Source organism: Carettochelys insculpta, chromosome 2 (assembly GCF_033958435.1).
Source record: "Carettochelys insculpta isolate YL-2023 chromosome 2, ASM3395843v1, whole genome shotgun sequence".
Classification (NCBI taxonomy): domain Eukaryota; kingdom Metazoa; phylum Chordata; order Testudines; family Carettochelyidae; genus Carettochelys; species Carettochelys insculpta.
Genome location: NC_134138.1, coordinates 159,330,373 through 159,349,254, shown reverse-complemented (window position 1 = coordinate 159,349,254; position 18,882 = coordinate 159,330,373). Strand labels below are relative to the sequence as shown.

At 43.4% G+C, this 18,882-nt stretch overlaps 1 protein-coding gene across 2 annotated transcripts in view; it reads right to left on the bottom strand.

The window, feature by feature from the left end:
* Window positions 1-18,882, bottom strand: part of GABBR2 (gamma-aminobutyric acid type B receptor subunit 2) — a 776,613-nt gene that overhangs the window by 478,016 nt on the left and 279,715 nt on the right. For both annotated transcript variants that reach the window (XR_012644212.1, XM_074985985.1), the window contains exon 3: window positions 14,741-14,911. Coding sequence is in view for 1 of the 2 variants with exons in the window: in XM_074985985.1 (XP_074842086.1) it covers window positions 14,741-14,911 (171 nt within the window). In the remaining variant the exon portion in view is untranslated. The remainder of the gene's footprint in view (window positions 1-14,740; window positions 14,912-18,882) is intronic.

Below are 18,882 nucleotides of genomic sequence, written 5' to 3'. Positions count from 1 at the left end.
GAATGGACATCCAAAGGCAGAATGAAGGGTGCATGGCCAGTCACAAATCCAACTCTACCCTAGTTTTCTAGAGCTTGATTTGGCAATCTACATAATTATTTGTTAATGTGACTTTTGTATCTACTTGAATTTAAGTATTTAAGATTTTGTACCCACAGATCCGTGAAAAATCTCTGGGGAAGTTTGTTTTTTATAAAGCCAATTACTTACCAAAATTTACGATGTGTAAACTGAATGACCTGGGTAACTGTAAGCTAGATAGCCTGACGCTGATCCCAGCCAAAAAAGCTGAACTGCTGATACAGGACTTTATCGTTAAAACTAAAGGAATGTAATACATCTAGTAGCAATAAGACATGTTCTATGAAATCATGACTGTCAGAAATACAATGTCCTTCATTTAGCTGATCAAAAGTTTAGTTGATCAAAGTTAAGTGAAGTATTCATGTAATATACTTAGATTTATGTTTAAGACATTTGACTACATACCAAATTGTTGTGCTAGTGGTCATGGTAGGTATTTGGTTTGGGTTTTTTGGTTGATCAATCACTGTACAAAATCTGTCCAGGAAATATGAAGTGTCTTAAAATCCGATGAATGGACAGATCTCAAACATTGTTAACAGGCAACTGTCAACTAGGATGAGTTTTTCTAATCAGGGCCCTGCAGAGATTTTAAATGAATGATGTGGAAGAAAATATAAAAGCATTTCTGAGAGTTTGCAAATGAAACACAGGGTGGTGGCGCAGCATAAATGAAGACAAGAGCAATCTGGACCACTTGGTAAATTGGGTACAAACAAAAACTGAGTTGTAATACAGCTAAATATGCAGTCAGTCATGTAGGGATAAAAAGAACGTAAACCTTAGTGACAGGCTAGTGGACTATATTCTGGAAAATAGTGACTCAAAAAGGTGTTTGGAAGTATTGTGAATAATCAACTGAACATAAGGATTCAAGTGCAAAAGTTGCAAAAAGTGCTAGCAATTCTTTGGTTTATTAACAGGAGAACATAAAGCAGGAGTAAGAAAAAGATAACCTAAATACGTAGTGTTTGAATACTGATTCTGCATTTTCTGGTTCTCCATATAAACTTAAAGCAGCTGGAGGCATTTCAGTGGAGAGCTCTTTGGATCAAGCCCAGTGCATCCCATTCTGGTTTCCACACTCAAAAGGTTACTGAAAAATTGGAGGCTACAGAGAAAAGTCATAGGAGTGCTTTGTAGTCTGAAAAAATACACCTTACATCCAAAAGTATCTTCAACAAGAGTTATGGGGGGCGGGATTTAATCACGGTCTATAAATGCCTACACAGAGAGACAAGTTCATAGATCATGGCTCTTGAATTAAACAGAGAAACATAACCTGATGCAGTGAATGGAAGTTGAAACCAAAATGTGAACTGGAAATAAGGCATTTTTTTGAAGTGTACGTTGTTAGCCATTAGAACAAATAACCAAGCGATATGGTACAGTCCCCATCACTTGAAGACAAGAACTCAAAATTAAATGCCTTTTTAAACACAGTGTAGTTAAACTAGACGCTATTAGTCTAGATGCAGGAACTAAAGATGAAAATCTCTTGCCTCTGGCCCGTGCTATTCAGGAGGTCAGACTAGATTATCATAATTGCCCTAAATCTATATACATGAAGGAAAAATCCAATGACATTTACACCCCTGCGCCTATATTTTTTCCATTAAGTAGCTTAGAACAGACCTGTTTTATGGCTATGCAATGATGGTGCATTTTCCATAGTTAAGGCTGCAGCTGAGCTTTCCTTATTCTGATTCCCTGAACTCTGTGTGCTTCAGTTTTCATATGAACAAAGTTGGTTTACTGATCCTTTCTGTTAATCTCTGAACTGTATGACCTGTGAGGATGCATCATGGCTCATTAGTGACTTCCTGCTTTTATTTTAAGCAGTTGTTTTAAAAAGCCATTGCCTCCAGCAGGGGGCAGAAAATGCCTGATACACCCTGTCTGCAATAGTAACAAAGAGGAAGCCGTGCTAGTCTATACACTATCAAAACAAAAAGCAGTCAAGTGGCACTTTAAAGACTAGCAAAATGGTTTATTAGGTGAGCTTTCGTGGGACAGACCCACTTCTTCAGACCATAGCCAGACCAGAACAGACTCAATATTTAAGGCTGATTTGTCCTCCTTGCTTACTGTTTTTGGTTCTCTGTGCCTTAAATATTGAGTCTGTTCTGGTCTGGCTATGGTCTGAAGAAGTGGGTCTGTCCCACGAAAGCTCACCTAATAAACCTGTCTGCAATGTTGCTGTAGACAGGTTGGTCTGAGACTATTAGGGCGAAAGCTGCTGAAGTAATTATTTATTAGCTCAATGTCATAAGTTGGTTCAGTAAAAGATAATACCTCACTCACTCCGCCTCTAATAGATCCTGTCAGTTTGTTTGGTTGTTTGATTTGTTTTGTTTGAAAGAGATGTTGGTCACCCATCTGCAGTTGGGCTGAAAATGAAAGCTTTCACAGCCAGAGCTAAATTTTAAATACTTCTCATCAAAGTGTTATGTGGAGAAACTACACAGAAGCATCAGAGAACTCAACAGGCATACAAATGAATCCTCTGTAAAGTTCTTTGCTGGTTGGCCTTCCACTTTTAGGAAAAAAAACTCAGGAATTTACACCTCATTTAAGGCACAGGTTTGCACAACTTTTTAGTTATTACCAGATGCCTTCATAGTTGAGTCAGTTAGGCCAGGTCTACATTACCCAAAAGATTGACCCAGTCAGGACCTGGCAGAGACAAGCGAAATCAACCTATCAGTTCAATGGGAGATGGGACCTTCCTCAGAGAGGACAGCCAGGTAAGTCGATTGCAGATAAGTGGATTCTCGTTACACTATTGCCATACCTAGAATTACATATCTGCAACTGACTTACCTGCCAAGTGTAGACCAAGCCTTAGTGTTGGTAAGAACGGGTTTCTTAGACCCAACAAAACAAGAGTATAAACAGATATTCCTGTGTTTGATTCAGCTCCATAACCAGTACTGTGTGTGTTTGGTTGGTTGGTTGGTTGCATAGTGGTGAAAAGGGGTAATCCCCAAAGTGGTTACTACATTAGAGAACAGGGAGACGGAAGTGAACAGTTTCCAAGTAAGAGGGCAAACATTCTCAAATCCTGATCCTTCTCCTTTCAAAAAGTCAATCGCACCTTAGCCCCCTCATTATTTAACTGGGTTAGAGGTGATTGGATTACATGGTTTGTGTCCTTGTGACTGGCATTTGTTCTGAAGTGCTGGGAAAACAAAACCAAACCTAACAAAAAACAAAAGGTTATGGAATTTGCCACAGGAAACTAACTAACAAATACTTCTATTTTCCATTATACTAAGCAGGACAATAAAGCCAAACTGGTTTGGAGGGAAGCTTCAGGACTGACCAAGGAAAAGTGACAAGGATAACATAAAACACTCTTCTGATCTACCAGTGCCAGAACAAACCCTTTTTTTTGAACTCATTAGACCTGACAGAGGCAGAAAGATGAGACATTGCTAAGCTGCAGGCAGATCAGCATTCATTTGATAGTACATCGGGGCATCACACAAACTAAAATTAACCGTAAAAAAGCTAGTGTGAAGGAAATGACTGGAAAAAAGAATGGCTGAAAGACACAAAATATGTATTAAAATGCACAACTCAACTGAAAGTAGTTTGCAGCCACTCTTTGTTAAATGAAGTTTCTGTTGCGATTACAAGTGCTTAACACTTCCTATTACATTGCAGCTTTTCATACCTTTTTGTTCCAAATTTTTTATTAAAGACTTCATTTATTCCTAGAACAGAAACAGCACCAGATTCTCAAGGAGTACTTTTTCTTTTGCATCTTTGAAGCAGTAAAAATAACTTGCTATCTACCTATCTAGCAGTAAAAATAACTGCTATCTATCTATCTATAAAAGACATAATAGATTGATTTAAATCAAGTGATTTAAATCACACCTTTTGGTTGTGATTTAAATCAGGGAGCAGGAAACCTTGATTTAAATTACTTATTTAAATCTCTTTGCATTATAATTTTAAGTTATCTTCCTACAGAGAGATTTGTTCTCTTTGGTTCATATAACCGATAAAACATCTTGATTTGCAACTAAATATAGCCTTTATACTAAATTTGGTACTACTTTTTGCTAATCAGGAGGATGCATTGTATCTATACACCACTTATTAAGCAATTATATAGCTCATCAAAAGGATTAAGATTCTTAATTTTTACATTTGTTTTGTTAGAAATAACAAATTTCTCATTTACCAGATGATAGTGTTTTGCCCACGACTGAGCTACATTTTGATGGAAACGGTAATTTAATTACAAATAAAAAAGATGGTTTTAAATGTGCTTGATATACAAGAACAAAATCAAAATATACTTTGTATTTAAAACTTATTTATTTCAAAAAGCAGTATTAGCTTTTGGATGGATGGATGGACGGACATTTTTTGATCATGCTGGGCCAGATTTTCAGAGCATTTAAGTGTCTAAAGATGCAGGGAAATCCTTTTTCAACATGCCTAAACAGGGGTTAGATGCCTAAGTCCCACTGAAATTAGTAGTAGCTGAAATCAGTGGAAGTTAGTTCCATCCTACTGACTTAGCTTGACTTTCATTTGAAAATATAGTTCTGCTGTCACCAGCACTGGGTTCTTGTCTCCTGGCCACCCTGCTAGTATTGCTCTCTTGACTGTGTGTACTTCACTGTCCTTTTCTGTAGCCTCTGATTTCTATCAGCTTTGCTGATGAAATTGGACGACAGTGCAGCATACTAATGGGATTCAGTCTCCTGATACCCTTCCCTCATCTCGCTGATGCTGGATACATATGCCCAGTTCAGGGTGTCAGCTAACACCAAAAATCATCATAGACAATATCTCATCTCTACCTAGTAGTGCCAAAGGCACCTCAGCGTGTACGACAATCTCTCTGGAGCACTAAAAGGGGTCTACAATGCCTGTCTGATTGCACTGTCATCCTGGGTGGCCACAGGTGTACTGGTGGAATCAATCTGTACCACAGCCAGAAGCTGTCTTTCTGTTTGGGCTTAGCCCTGTTCTGTCTCTGCCAGGGCTCTGCTTACACAAATCATTAGCTGCTCATGTAAAAGAGCTATGCCTAGTCCTTCTGTGATGCAGTGTTATAGCTGGCTGGTAGCACTTGATAATGGAGGCCCTGTTCAGATTTATTTCAGTGTGTCAAATGCTTCGTCTTTGGGACCTGTCAGAACCACGCAACATCTGGTCTTGTGAGATGATGTATGGGTTCTACTACGGCAGCCAACTATAGACAGAACTTGGACCTAATACAGATCATTCCAATGAGGCATGCACCCCTTCCACATCCACTGGATCTGGCATGTCTCCGGCAGTTTTGATCTTGGTGGGATCTGCTTTCAGTCTCTCTGCTGTGAGCAGATGATCAATGTTAGTCATCTCATTCTGTCTGAGTCACACTTTTTGGATTGAGTTGTGTGTTCTTGTCCCTACATTGCTGTAGAAAATCTTGCCATTTTTTGTCCTGGTCTCGTTCGCCTTCTGTCTCTTTGCTGCCTTCACCTATAATGAGAATGCTCTCAGTAATTACTTCCTGCCTCACTCCCCAGCAGTCCTTCCACTGATTTTGTGAGGCTTCTCTCAAACAATTCTGGAGCTTGGTTTGCACCCACCATTAAGTGCAGCCATCTATACTGACCAAATAGTTTTTGGAAAATTGCCAGCCTGATGATTCTTAATCCAGGTTTATGCACCAAAACTTACACCTCACATTAGACTACAAAGACTCTGGCTTTGGAAATATGGTGGGGCAGCTTCCCCATACGGGTAGGAGCCCTTAGATTGGCTAGATTCTGCTCAACCAATCAGAGGCAAGCTCAGAAACATCAAATCCGAGCCAGACTCGGCCCTACAAGAAGGGCTGCAGGAGAGAGAGGAAGTCAGTCTCTCCCTAGAACTTTAAGAAGAATACCTGGCTGGCTGCCCACCCAGGGAAACACCATGGACAGAGCAGCGCTGGGCAGCAGTTTTCCCTCTAAGCTGAGTGTTTGGGCAGATGCCCAGGAGAGATTCAGATGCCGCCGAGCTGCTTAACAGAATGCCTACAACATTTATTTCTCATGGTGCTGCACATGTGCACATATAACACTGTGTGGAAAATATTAGCGGGAACGCTGCTGGGCAAGGTCAAGGGAGCAAGTGGAGCGCTGGCCTGGCTGGCTCCCAGACTGAGACCTTGATACACTGAGCAGGTGTTGGAGCTACAGGGAAGGGGCTGGGAAAGCTGGTTGCCTCCGAAAGGAAAGTGAAGCACTGAGGCTTTCCATCTATAGAGTCCCCTACCCAGAGCACAGAGTAAAGGGTGGGTCTGCCCCTCCCCTACCCCTACCCCTCCCCCCGCCCCCCCACACCACTTTGCCTCACTGACAGCTGAAAGAGGCCGGCCAGAGAACTGCAGTTTGCCCTCAGCTGAGGGTCTGGACAAAGGGTTGTAGTTCACCACTGTAGCAAGAGGCCAGGCAAGAGGGGACGCAACGGAGTTGGGGCTGTGTCCGGAAGAAGATACCATAACACAGGTTACCGCAGACTGCAGAGAGGGTGGAGAAGCAGTGCTGGAGAGTGAGACACCACAGGAGGAAGACACTTTGCTGAAAGACTAAGTTCAGTCCCAAAATAACCGCCAGGAGGTGCCACAGCGGTGAGCACATCCCGTTAGAGCAAAGTTCTGGCAGTAGGCTATCAATGGTGGGCAGCAGACAGTGGCATCTTTACGAAGTGCACATCAGTGATTTTGGATCTATGCAGTCTTCTAACTTGTTGGATGGCTTTTCTATGACTACCGTGCCACTTACCTACAGTTACACTTGGCAGAATCTATGGGGTTTTTTTCTAAATATGTCAATGGAAAAAAGCATTTTTTTCCAATTTTTATAGCTTTTTATTTAAAATTCTGCAGTGTCAGTAGCCTGAATGAGCTCCCAATACTGGTGGAGGCCACCCTCCTGCTTAATGTCTCCCATCAGGGAGTGTATCCTTCTTACAGTCCTGCTTGAGGGTCTCCTCCCCAGACAGAATGCATTCCTCCGTCCTGCACCTTGCACCTGTAGGGATTAGGTGTCAACAGACCTGAGGCTGCTCCGGCAGCCCTGAGCAGCAACACTGTCACAGAAATGAGTGAGAAAGTCCTGGCTGGGCAGAGCACAATGTCCTGGCACTCCTGGTGAGTGACAGATAGGTCCCTCACAGTCACATCCAACCCTTGCAAGCGAAGGTTGTGGGAGGGAAAAGGCTGTATTCACACCAATTGTTAACTGGATGGAGGAGGGAATCAATTTCAGAATGTTCAGTGAAATTAACTTTTCTCAACCTTCATGAATTAAAATCAAATCCTGACATGCAAGCCGAGCCATGATGCTCCTGCTCTACAGATGTTCCAGCTCCTCGCACACCAGATACACATAGTGCTACTGGAATTTCCCTGCAACATAAGCACACAGGTCCACTGTGGGATGTACTGCCAGTCGCCGATTTCCTTGGAGGCACTCGCTGCCTTTGAAAACATCCCCATATGCTTTTAAAATCTTCTCCATTGTCCCCTTCTGCTTCTTAAACTGCAGCTACAAAATTTTGATGCTTCATCGTGATCAAATCTATGGCTTGTATGTTCCCCAAGGAAGGTCCACAGTCCTTACTCTCCACCATCACAGATACCAATTGGTACCATCTATTGCTTTTTAGGTTAATTACTATGAGATTTCCTTTTCCTATGGGCTGCATTATGGTCTCAGAGTACATAGAGTGTGCCAGATCTTTGCAATGAGCGTGTTTGAAATGAGCACACTGAAAAAAATCTGCCTGCACACGGCCACGCTATCCAGCTGAAACCCTACTGGGTGTTTCCTACTGGTCTTGTGACAGGTCCAGAGGTTGATATTGTCCCTTGTTGCTTTCCTGACAGCCCGAACCTACACTCCCAGACTCGACGAGAGAGTCCTGGCATCATAATTGCTGCTGTCTGAAGTGCCACACCCTCTTATACAACTCTGCCCTAAATCTTTGAGATGTCCTTCTGCCCTCACACGTGCTACTAAAATGGTTCAACTTGCCATGTTTCTTGCATTGCTGTCCTAGTTCTGGGTATTTCTCCATTACCTGTTGTCACAAATCTGTCTTCTCACACCACCCACTGTAAGCTATGGGAAAAACATTTGCAGATGAGTCCAATTATTTCCTCTACATAGCAGGTGTTCCTGTGTGTCGTTCTAGTGGGCTTGCTCTCAACCCTTTTGTCAAGTCTTCTCAATAGCTTGGTCTCCTCTCAGGGTCTCAGGTGAAACCACAAAACAGAGTGCAGTCAGCAAACAAGATTAAACAACAACAACAACAGAAGTAAATAAATCTATAAGCGGTTCCCTCCAAAATACGGGCCTCTTACTTCCAAAGCACCTTGGGAGTGCCCATGCCTGCTTCAGAGTCCTGGTGCTCCAGTGCAATCTCAGTCCTGCGGAAATGAAGTCCTCAGGGCCAGGGAAATGAATCTTACTTTGAGTATGGAACCCTGTTCTACGCTACTGTTGTTTCACGACATGTACTTCTGGTGGGGTCTGCCCCTGAGATCTTTCATCCTCTCTCTAGAATCTTTTGCCACATTCTGCACATCTTAGCATCCATAAACCAAGCGATTCCCTACCCAGAACAGTCACTCCCGTAGCTGGTGATCCCAAGTGCCCCAGACTAGCCTGCCCTGAATTAGGGAGACTGTCAAATCCCCAAAACTGCATCTCTCAGCTAGATTTATGTATGCAAAACCCAGGATTTAGGGGAAGTCAGATTAATTTTCATGGGTCACCTTGCCAACTGCTATACTTCAGAGAACGCACAGCCTCAACACTGCCACCATTAGCCCAGGGTGAGGCTGAACGCAGGTTAAATTGACTAAGTAGAATGTTATTAAATCCCATGGACTCCTGTCCATGTGCCTGACCTGCTTCTAGCCTAACTCCCTAGCATTCCCTAATTCTATTGGTGTCGCCAGAATAAAAGTCCCTCCAGAAATCTTAGGCTCTCTGACTCTGGCTCCACTGATCACGAGACATGCAATGCCTAAGTGTCTTTATGAATCTAGCCCATGGTGCCAATCTGCATGTTTAAGGGCCAAAATACCTTTAAAAATTCTGGCACTTAAGTGATTTTGAACATTTTACCCTCTGTGTCACCCACTAGAATGATCTCATCACAACCTTCTTTCTTCAGGTATGAACACTTTCATTGTAATCAATATCTTGGTCACCTCATGTCTAGACTACTGCGATGTGCTCTACACCTCAAGTCCAGTTAGAAACTGAAGCCAAGGGAGAATGTGTTTCACTTGCTAAGAAGAGTATCTCATCACAAGCATATAAAACAAGTGCCCTGTAATCTTTGCAGGTAAACTGAGGAGAAATGTAAAGATGCTGGCCAGAGAGAGCGAGAAGGAGAAACAGACTGGTTTCCCCATTCCTATCTTTTGCTACAGGGATTAAGGTGACTAACAAGAGTTGGTAGGGGCTGTATGGAAAAATGTGGCTCTTGAGAAATGGTATATGCAGGGACTGGAATTCATAATGGAAACTTTGACTACAGGGGGGCCAGGGCCTTGGAATGATTGTTAGGAAAAGGGACCACGATCTGGGTGATGTCTGTAGAGGTGACTGTGGATTAAAGGAAGGTTCTGTGTGGATTGACCATTTGGTGGGAGGACTGAGGCTGAAGGGGGAATAACTGCAGAACACTGAGGTTCTTGGGAAAGGAGACTGAAGACTGAAGAAGATTTCTGGTGGAAACAAGAGTTTTAATAGCGCAGTCACCTCAGAGATGTGGGAAAAAATGTCCACTGTCCACTCCCCCATCAGCTTGACCCTCTTTCCTACCCTGCCACAAGCCTCACCCTCATCTACCCCTTGCAGGCACCCTCTTGCCACCATGAGCATGAGTTTCCGCTTTGCCTTCCAGCTGATCCGCACACACATCCCTGCCACAAGTTTGGCCTTCCTCTTTCCCTTTCAAGCATCTTCTCCTTCACCAGCCAGACCTTCCCCTACACACCTCCCAACCCACAGACCTAAGCCCAGGCAATCCCCCTACTCTCCTCTCAGGAGCCTCTGGCTTCTCACCCTTCCCTGCTGATGAACCACAGGATCATCCTGTTCACTTGAGCCACAACAAGCAGGAGCTCAACTGCTGCATCAGTTCACACCGAGTCTGGCACAGGACCCAGGCCGCAAGTGCTGTGCTGGCAGTGCCCTAGAGGAAGCATCTGCTGGCACTAGGGCTACCACCTTGGAAATGTCAAAAGTAACCCACACCCACCACCCCAGGCAAGTCTGCCATCTGTGTGTGTACTATAAGGTGCGTACTTGTGCAGGCACTCGGGAGAAATTCAAATGCCACCCAGCTGTTGCTGTTGGTAGTGCACATTTGCACATGCCTTGGCACATACAAATTTATTCCATACATGGCTGGAAAAATTAGAGGGAACGTTGCCCACTCCCACCCCACCCGAATCATAAGGCAACTCCACAAACTGCCCTCCCAACTCTTGCTCATATCCAGAGAGACAGAGCACAGAGGTGAGACAATATTGCACAGCTCCTCCCTCTCACCTGCCTCAAACTCCCTCTCTCACACACGTGGGTGTGCTTATGTGTTGGTAGCAGGCAACTGCTGAGTTTTTTTTAAACAGTTTTGATCTGTTATCTCTTAAAATGCAGAAGTGGGAACACTGCAGCATCGTGAGCTGGACACAGAAACTTTTAACTTTAGATATCCCAATGTACTGTGATGATAACCCAAATCTTTTGACTCTCCCTTCTGCTGCAGCAACAGAATCTAAGAAGCCCAGCAAACTCTGTTTATAATCATAATTTGAAATCTGAAGACTTGTCAGGGATGGTGTTTGGTCCTGCCAAGAGGGTAGGGGACTGGACTAGATGACCTGCCAAGGTCCCTTCCAGTTCTAGGAGACGTGTATCTCCAATTTTTTAAGTAAATTTAAATTTAAATATTTATTTATCTTAATTTACAGTGAGTGGCATCCATTTGCCATCTGAAGCAGGTGGAGCTTGATTTGTGGCCAGAGTTAGAAAGTATATTTGTATATTTCCCTCCCTAATTTGCCTTCTAATGCTAACCGCCTACACTTCAGCACTTCCCTTGCATTTGTCTGAGGGTTTAATTTCAAAACTCTATAGCAGTGTTCTAACTACGAGGAGGGATCAGGCCAAACACCCAAAGCAGCTCATTTTTTGCTGGAAAGAGATGCTGCCACCCAGACTTTCTCTCCAGAAACATGCAGTGTTGTTGTAGCTGTGTCAGCCCCAGGATATTAGAGCAGAGGTGGCCAACCAGTTATAGATGAAGAACCAAAATAGCTGTGGATACAGTGCAAAGAGCCACATATTATATATTTATATATATATATATATATACACACACACACACACACATACAGAGAGAGAGAGAGAGAGAGAGAGAGAGAGAGAAGGAGAAATAAAAATACAGTACGTGACTCAATGCCCACCTCCTCCCCCAAAGCCAGGCATCCCCAGCACCCTTCTCAAGGGCCAGGTACCCCCAGCCTCCCTGCTCAAACACAACACCCCTCATCTCCTCTCCCCCAAAGCTAGGCACCCACAGCCTCCCTGCTCTAATCCAATATCCTTCTCCTCCCCTCCCGCAGAACCAGGCACTCCCAGCTCTCCTGCTCTAATCCAATACCCCTCCTTTCCCCTCCCCCAGAGCTAGGTGTAACTGCCCACAGGCAGACTCAAACCTGGGACCTCTTGAGCTTACTGCAGTCACCTCTACAATGTGAGCTAAAGGCCAGCTGGCTCTCAGCTTAGACTGTAGAGGACACTCACTCTTTCTCTGTGAAGTGGTCTAGGTGCCACTACATGGGACACTGAACCACACATAGGTGCGTGGGTTACACAGGAACCCACCTCCCTAGCTCTAACCAAATTCCAGTGACTCACCAGAGCTGCTCCACGCACGTCTCCCTCCAGGTGCTGGGGCATGCGCTCAGAGTGGCGGACAGCACTCCCAGCATGCGGCTCTGAGCAGGAGCCACATTTCATTGGTCCAAGAGCCGCATGTGGGTCAAGACCCGTGGATTGGCCACGTCTGTATTAGAGAGTAAAATAAATATCCAATAGCTATTACCTCACCCACCTTATCTCTCCAGGAATAGGAAGACACCATTTGGAAGGACTTGCTCACTAGCTGAATCTGCTCTGCTTAGCTATTACCTAACTGTGTCCAGTTCTGGGCACCGCAGTTCAAGAAAGATGTGGAGAAATTAGAGAGGGTCAAGTAAAGATTGACAAGAATGATTAAAGGTCTAGAGAATGTGACCTATGAAGAAAGGCTGAAAGAATTGCGCTTGTTCAGTTTGGAAAAGAGAAGATTGAGAGGGGACATGATAGCGGTTTTCAGGTATCTAAAAGGGTGGCATAAGGAGGAGGGAGAAAACTTGTTCTTTTTGGCCTCTCAGGATAGAACAAGAGGCAATGGACTTAAACTGCAGCAAGGGAAGTTTAGGCTGGACATTAGGAAAAAGTTCCGTACTGTCAGGGTGGTCAAACTGTGGAATAAATTGCCAAGAGAGGTTGTAGAATCTCCACTGCTGGAGATATTTAAGAACAGGTTAGATAAATGTCTATCAGGGATGGTTTAGACAGTACTTGGTCCTGCCATGAGGGCAGGGGGCTGGAGTCAATGGCCTCTCGAAGTCCCTTCCAATCCTAGTATTCTATGATTCTCTGATTCTACCTTTCAATGGGATGAGAAATCATAGTTAAAGGTTTTCAATTGGCTTGATGCAGGTACAATGGATGACAGTGGTGCAGTGATTTCTAAAGCAGACACCTCTGTATGAAGTGCAGAACAGTACTCAAAGAACTTATAAACCTGATCTAATAAATAAATGTGTAAAAAATCATTTCCTCCAACCGCAAGTATTTTTGTTATTTATTTGGTAGCAAGATCGTTTTAGATGGTGGGAACCAAAAGGCCAGTGTGAGGGGGATATGGCTACTAAGGTAATAAGAAGGAAAACTTTAACTATCTTTTTTTCTTCACATCATTAGCTAATTTCACTAGCTCATTACGCACTTTTCATTTCTCCCTTCTTTTCAAAATACCACCTACATTGATGATACTAAACTGCAAAGTGCTGAGAGCTCCAGGCAAGGGCAGAGAAATAACACAAAGGAAATACTACTGGAAATATAATCTGAGCACAAACATAAATTAGACAAACACAAATACTCAGTAGAGGGGACATACTTGAAAAGCAGCAGCAGTGATAGCAAAAACACCATAATAGGATCTAGGTCATAGCTGACAACACGTGAGACATGCCAAAATGCAAACAGCAGTAAGAAGAGCTGATTTTAGTTGCACAGGGGAAGGCATCTCATCACAGATCAGGCAAGCTGGGGCCAGATCCATCCCCGGGGCTCTGCAGGGGGAAGGCGGGTAGAGTGGCAGCTGTAGCACTTGCTGGATGCTTCATTCCATGACTTTGATTGACCAGAATTTTGGCCAATCAGAGCAGCAGAATGCTGTGCCTGGAAGTGGTGGGCAGACGGGACAGAGCCATGTGGTCCGGGACTGCTGCCCAGGTAAGCTGAACCCTGTTGCTCAGACCCTATGCCCCTCAACCACTCCTGCACTCCCAAACCTACCCAAATCCCCATTCCCACTCTGTTCCTGCATGCTCCCTCCCACCCTGACTTCCCACCCACACCCTGCTCCTGCCCCCTTCCTCCCAGACCCGCCCCCACATCTTGACCACTCCCTTCCAGACCCAGCATCCCAAATCCTCCTGCACCCTTTCTAATACCCAGACACCCACCCCTGTCCTGAAACATCCTTCTGATCAGACCCCCACCCACAGCCCACTCCTGAATCCCACTCCCACCCACACCCCCCAATTCCCAGCTTGGCCCTGGACCCACCCTTCCACCCAGGCCCCACACCCCAAGCCCACTTCCTGGCCACATACTCCTGCACTGGACCCTACCCCAGAACCTAGAGGGCCCACAAAACATACTATCCCTGGCCCCACTACAGGCCAGGGTGTGTGAGGATACTGTCTCCTTTTTTCAGCTGCGGACCACATCAGCGAAGAAATGTTTTGGTTTGTGTTTGTTTCTCACTTGTGTGGGCTCTGCCTGATTTGTCTGTAGGCCTAGTTATCTACGTCTATGGCCCTGATGTGAAAAAGTTTCACCCCTCCTGCTTTTATCCCACTCACTCTGTTATGGTAGTGGGTCCCATAGGAACTGTGGGACAGCAGTCCCACTTCAGGGCTGCACATGGAAAATATTAGTTGTTTCCAAACGCTGATGGCTTGCCTACATAAAGGATTTTTTTTTTGAGTGAGTGTTGTTATAACAGAGTTCAAACCCACAGCAAAAATATGCCACACCTATGCAAAATAGAATGAATTGAACCAGCCTGTGCCTCAGTTTACAACAATGCAACACATCTCCACTCTATCAGCATAGCTATTACCAAAGTCCTTAAGAGAAGCAGGCTTTAAGTACAGTAAATGACAGCTGGAAATAAAAACCAATGACATTTAAATAATGGGTGTATTTTTCCCCGTTAATGGTGGAAGTAAGTTTCTAAGCATTAAATATTAGAAACCACCTTCTTATACTGTTACTTAAGCAGCTCTTACCTCAGAGAATCTTTGTACATCCTGGGTTAGAGTTCCCACCCTCTTCCATTGATAATATTTGAGTAACTTCAAAATCGCTGGATTCACTGCATTGTCAGATGGCACTGTCCGGAAGAAATAAGGATATTTTTTCTTATCAGCTAACTCTGGGGTTGTTGCTGCAAATGAAAGCTGAAAAACAAAGAAATGGAAATCTCCATGAGTGAAATCTAACTGCTGACCCCCTAAGACGCTTACCCTACTTAACGCAAGGCAAAGTACATGAGGTGATGAATTATGGACATTTGGAGAGTTTTTGACTGTCTTATGTTATTTCTTTAAGAGACCTGTTTTAAATTTTGCTGCAATCTTTTACGTTTCAGAAATAAACTTTTTCAGTCTTGTCTACCTTTACAAAACAAAAATATATCAACAGTATAGCACATCGGCTACAAATTTAACTACGGGACTCTTTAAAGTTTTGAGAAGGTTTCACTAAAAAATGTCCTGTGTTGGAATATCCTCACTCATATTAAAAACCCAGGGCAAGATGCTTTTGGGGAGAAAATCTTTGAAGAGTCCCCTCCAACTTCCCTGAACAAGAAGTTCAAGAAAGAGCACAAGAAAGAGTGCTGAACCCACCGCCAATGCTATTCACCACTCTTTGCTATAGTGCAAGTTGTGTGTGTGCAGGACATTTAAAAATAAAACCATTTGCTTGCCTTCATATGGAGTCAGCTGTTTAAAGCCCTGGAGGAAATCAACAGGCAGCCAAGATAAAAACTCGTAAGTCAGAGGCTCCCAATCTCCAATTGCGTGGGTTAAACAATGGCTCTCTCTGGATTTTTGTATGAGGACAAGGCCAGATTGTCCCTGGCTTTTGCACAACTTTGAAAATTAGGCCACTTGAGAGTCTAAATGTGGAGTTAGATGACTAATTCTAGGCACATTGGCCTGGAAACGTTGGATAAACCACTCTAAGTTTCTTCTCTGTAAATGGAAGCTGATACAGACTCACCTCTCTGTCGGGTTTTGAAAGTAATGAGTAAATGTTTTTTTAAAGTGCTTTGAAAACTAAGACACTGGCTCAGAGCAAATCTAACTCATGGCACTGAAAGTGACATTTAGATTCTGTGCTCCCAACATTGTCAATACCAATCACAGAATGGTAGGCCTGAAAGGGACCTTAAGTTTCCTAATCTAGTCCAATCATTTGTGCCAAAACTAAGTATCATCTAGACCATCTGTAACCCACTCTTAAAAATCTCCAGTGATGGAGACCCCACAAACTTCCTAGGCCATTTATTCTAGTGCTTAACTACCACATCAGGAAGCGTTTCGTAGGCTGTCTAGATTGCTAAGAAGTGTCAGCGAAAGATACATAATTTGCATATCTTTTTCTGACACTTCTGTTGGAAGAGGATTTTCCAACATTTGGTCCATACACACAGGGCCAAATGTCAGAAAAAAAACCCTCTGTTGAGAAATCCCTTCTTCCTCAAAATATACAGGGATGTTGACAGAACACTCTCAACTGGCAGATCTGCAGTCTGGACACACTGCTCTCTGTCAACAAAACTTCTGTCGACAGTAGTTTTGTTGACAGAACTCTGCAGTCTAGACACAGCCTTAATATCCAACCTAAAACTGCAGTGGCTGTAATTTAAGACCACTTCTTCTTGTCCTAACCACAGAGGTTAAAGAGAACAACTTTTCTCCTCCTCCTTATAACATCCTTTTATGTACTTGAAAACTGATATGTCCCCTCTCACTGTTCTCCAGACTAAACAAACCCACATTTTTCAAACTCCCCTCACAGGCCACGTTTCATAGACCTTTAATCACTTAGGCTGCTGTTCTCTCTATTTTCTCCAATTTGTCCTCCTGTTTCAGGAACTAAGGCAATCAGATCTGGACACAATACAGTACTGCAGTTGAACACTAAACAGAATAGATTAGAGAAGAATTACCGCTTGTGTCTTGCTTACACTTCTGCTAATGCAACCCAGAATAATGTTGCATTTTTGCAACAATTTTCACTGTCGACCAATATTTAGCCAGTGAGAGCCTACACCCCACAAATCTATTTCTGCAATATTTCTTCCTAAATAGTCATTTTCCACTTTGTATGTGTGCATTTGAGTGTTCAGCTATGTCTACACTACCCCCTGCCTTTCGAAAGGGGGATGCTAATGAGAGACTTCAGGATATGCTAACGAGGCACTGCCATGAATATGCAGTGCTCCATTAGCATACTAGTGGCCGCGGCAATTCAAAAGTGCTGCTTTGGAATTGTGCGCCACCTGTGTAGATGGGGGGCTTTTGAAAGGACCCCCCCAGTTTTTGAAAGCCCCTTAGTCCTAAAACCAAATAGGAATAAGGGGCTTTTGAAGACTGGGGGGGGTCCTTTCGAAAGGTCCCTGTCTACACAGGCAGCACACGATTCAAAAGTGGCACTTTCAAATCACCGCGGCTGCCATTATGCTAGAGGCACTGCATATTCATGGCAGTGCCTTATTAGCATATCCCAAAGTATCTCATCAGCATTCCCCTTTTGAAAGACAAGTGCTAGTGTAGACATAGCCTTCCTTCCTAAGTGGAGTTCTTATGGAATTTCATCCTCTTTTCTTCAGACCATTTCTCCACTTTCTCCAGATCTTTTTGGACTTTAATCCTATCCTCCAAAGTACTTGCAACCCCTCCCAGTTTGGTATCATCCATAAACTTCAGAAGTGTACCCTCAGTTCAGTTACATATCTGTTAGAAATGGTGGGAAATTTAAAATGAAAAAAATTCCAGTGTGAACATGTCAGGAGTGAGCGAAGACAAGTTCAGACAGGGTCTTCCAAATACTTGGGACCTGTAAAGATCACTTTGTACCAGCCAGCACTTCTAAGAGAGTTTGAAGAAGAAAGCAACAGTTGTAATCATCACTTCTGCCCTGCCAGCAACCTGACAGCATCTCCTTCCTTTTGTGACAGAGCAAAAGGACCTTTATAGATGGGCCCAGAACACTTTAAGAAAAGTAGAAGCAAGTGTGATTTTGTTGCTAGTAAAAGGGAATAATTGAGTGCTTCTCTTAATACAACTGTATGTCTGTGTTGGAGCAAGATCCACCTCACCTATCTTGTGACTGACTGATCTCCACTCACAGGATTTTTGTTAAGCTAATGATTTAGTTAAATCAGTAACACTGTTATCGTTCCTTGTACACACATGTAAAGGTCATGCATGCTATATTATATTAAATTATCGTATTGGATTATAACCTTAAAACAAAGGCCTGTGTATTTGCAGGGTCTTTAAATGCCTTTCACACTGTAACTGCTGTGTGGTCTGTGCATCCTGTGTCTATTATACTGTTGCACTGCTTTATTATATGATTTTAAAATGTAATTCTATTGTGTTTTAATAGGTTTTATATATTGGATATATTACAAATACTTATTTATTTTAAATAAATATTATTTTGGAATAATTACAGCTTGTATGTCCAACCTTGAGAAGGAGACTCTACCCATGTCTTTTCAAGGCTTAGTAGGATTAGGCTCCTCTGGGGAGTCGACTGTAGGTCGGAGACATGATACCTGGTAACACTCTGGGAATTCCTCTAGATGAGCCTCTACCTTATTACCCATTTGAACACAACAAATTGCATAATTGCAGGCAAGCCACTATTGGTCTGCCTGAGGTCCACATTCTGGGGTAATAATTGAGCACCTTATGCCTCAATAATTAGGATGCCCGTATTTATTTTTCTCTGACCTCATCCATCTTTCCTCGCATCTCCCCAACCCTCCTTCTGCGTCACTATTGCCCTGGATTCTAAGTATTCTCTTTCTTCCCTGGGGCTCTTTCGTGTCCCTCTCTTCCTTTCTGTCTCTCCCACAAGTTGCCAGTCTTTCTGCTCAACTTTCAACCTAATATTCCAACTTCTTTATTCTTTTCCTTCCTCACTTGGAGGTTTTTTTTTTTCTTCTTCCTCTTAACATCTCTATCTACCCTCAACCCATTCCCCAGTACTTACTGCACACTGGCCCTGTTACAGCAGCAGAATTGTCTGATGTGCAAAATTGCTGCTGTTGGAAAGCAGCATCATTTTGCAAATGACTTTCAGACAAACCATATGCAGCTGCTCAGGGGTAGCATAAGTGGTACCTGTG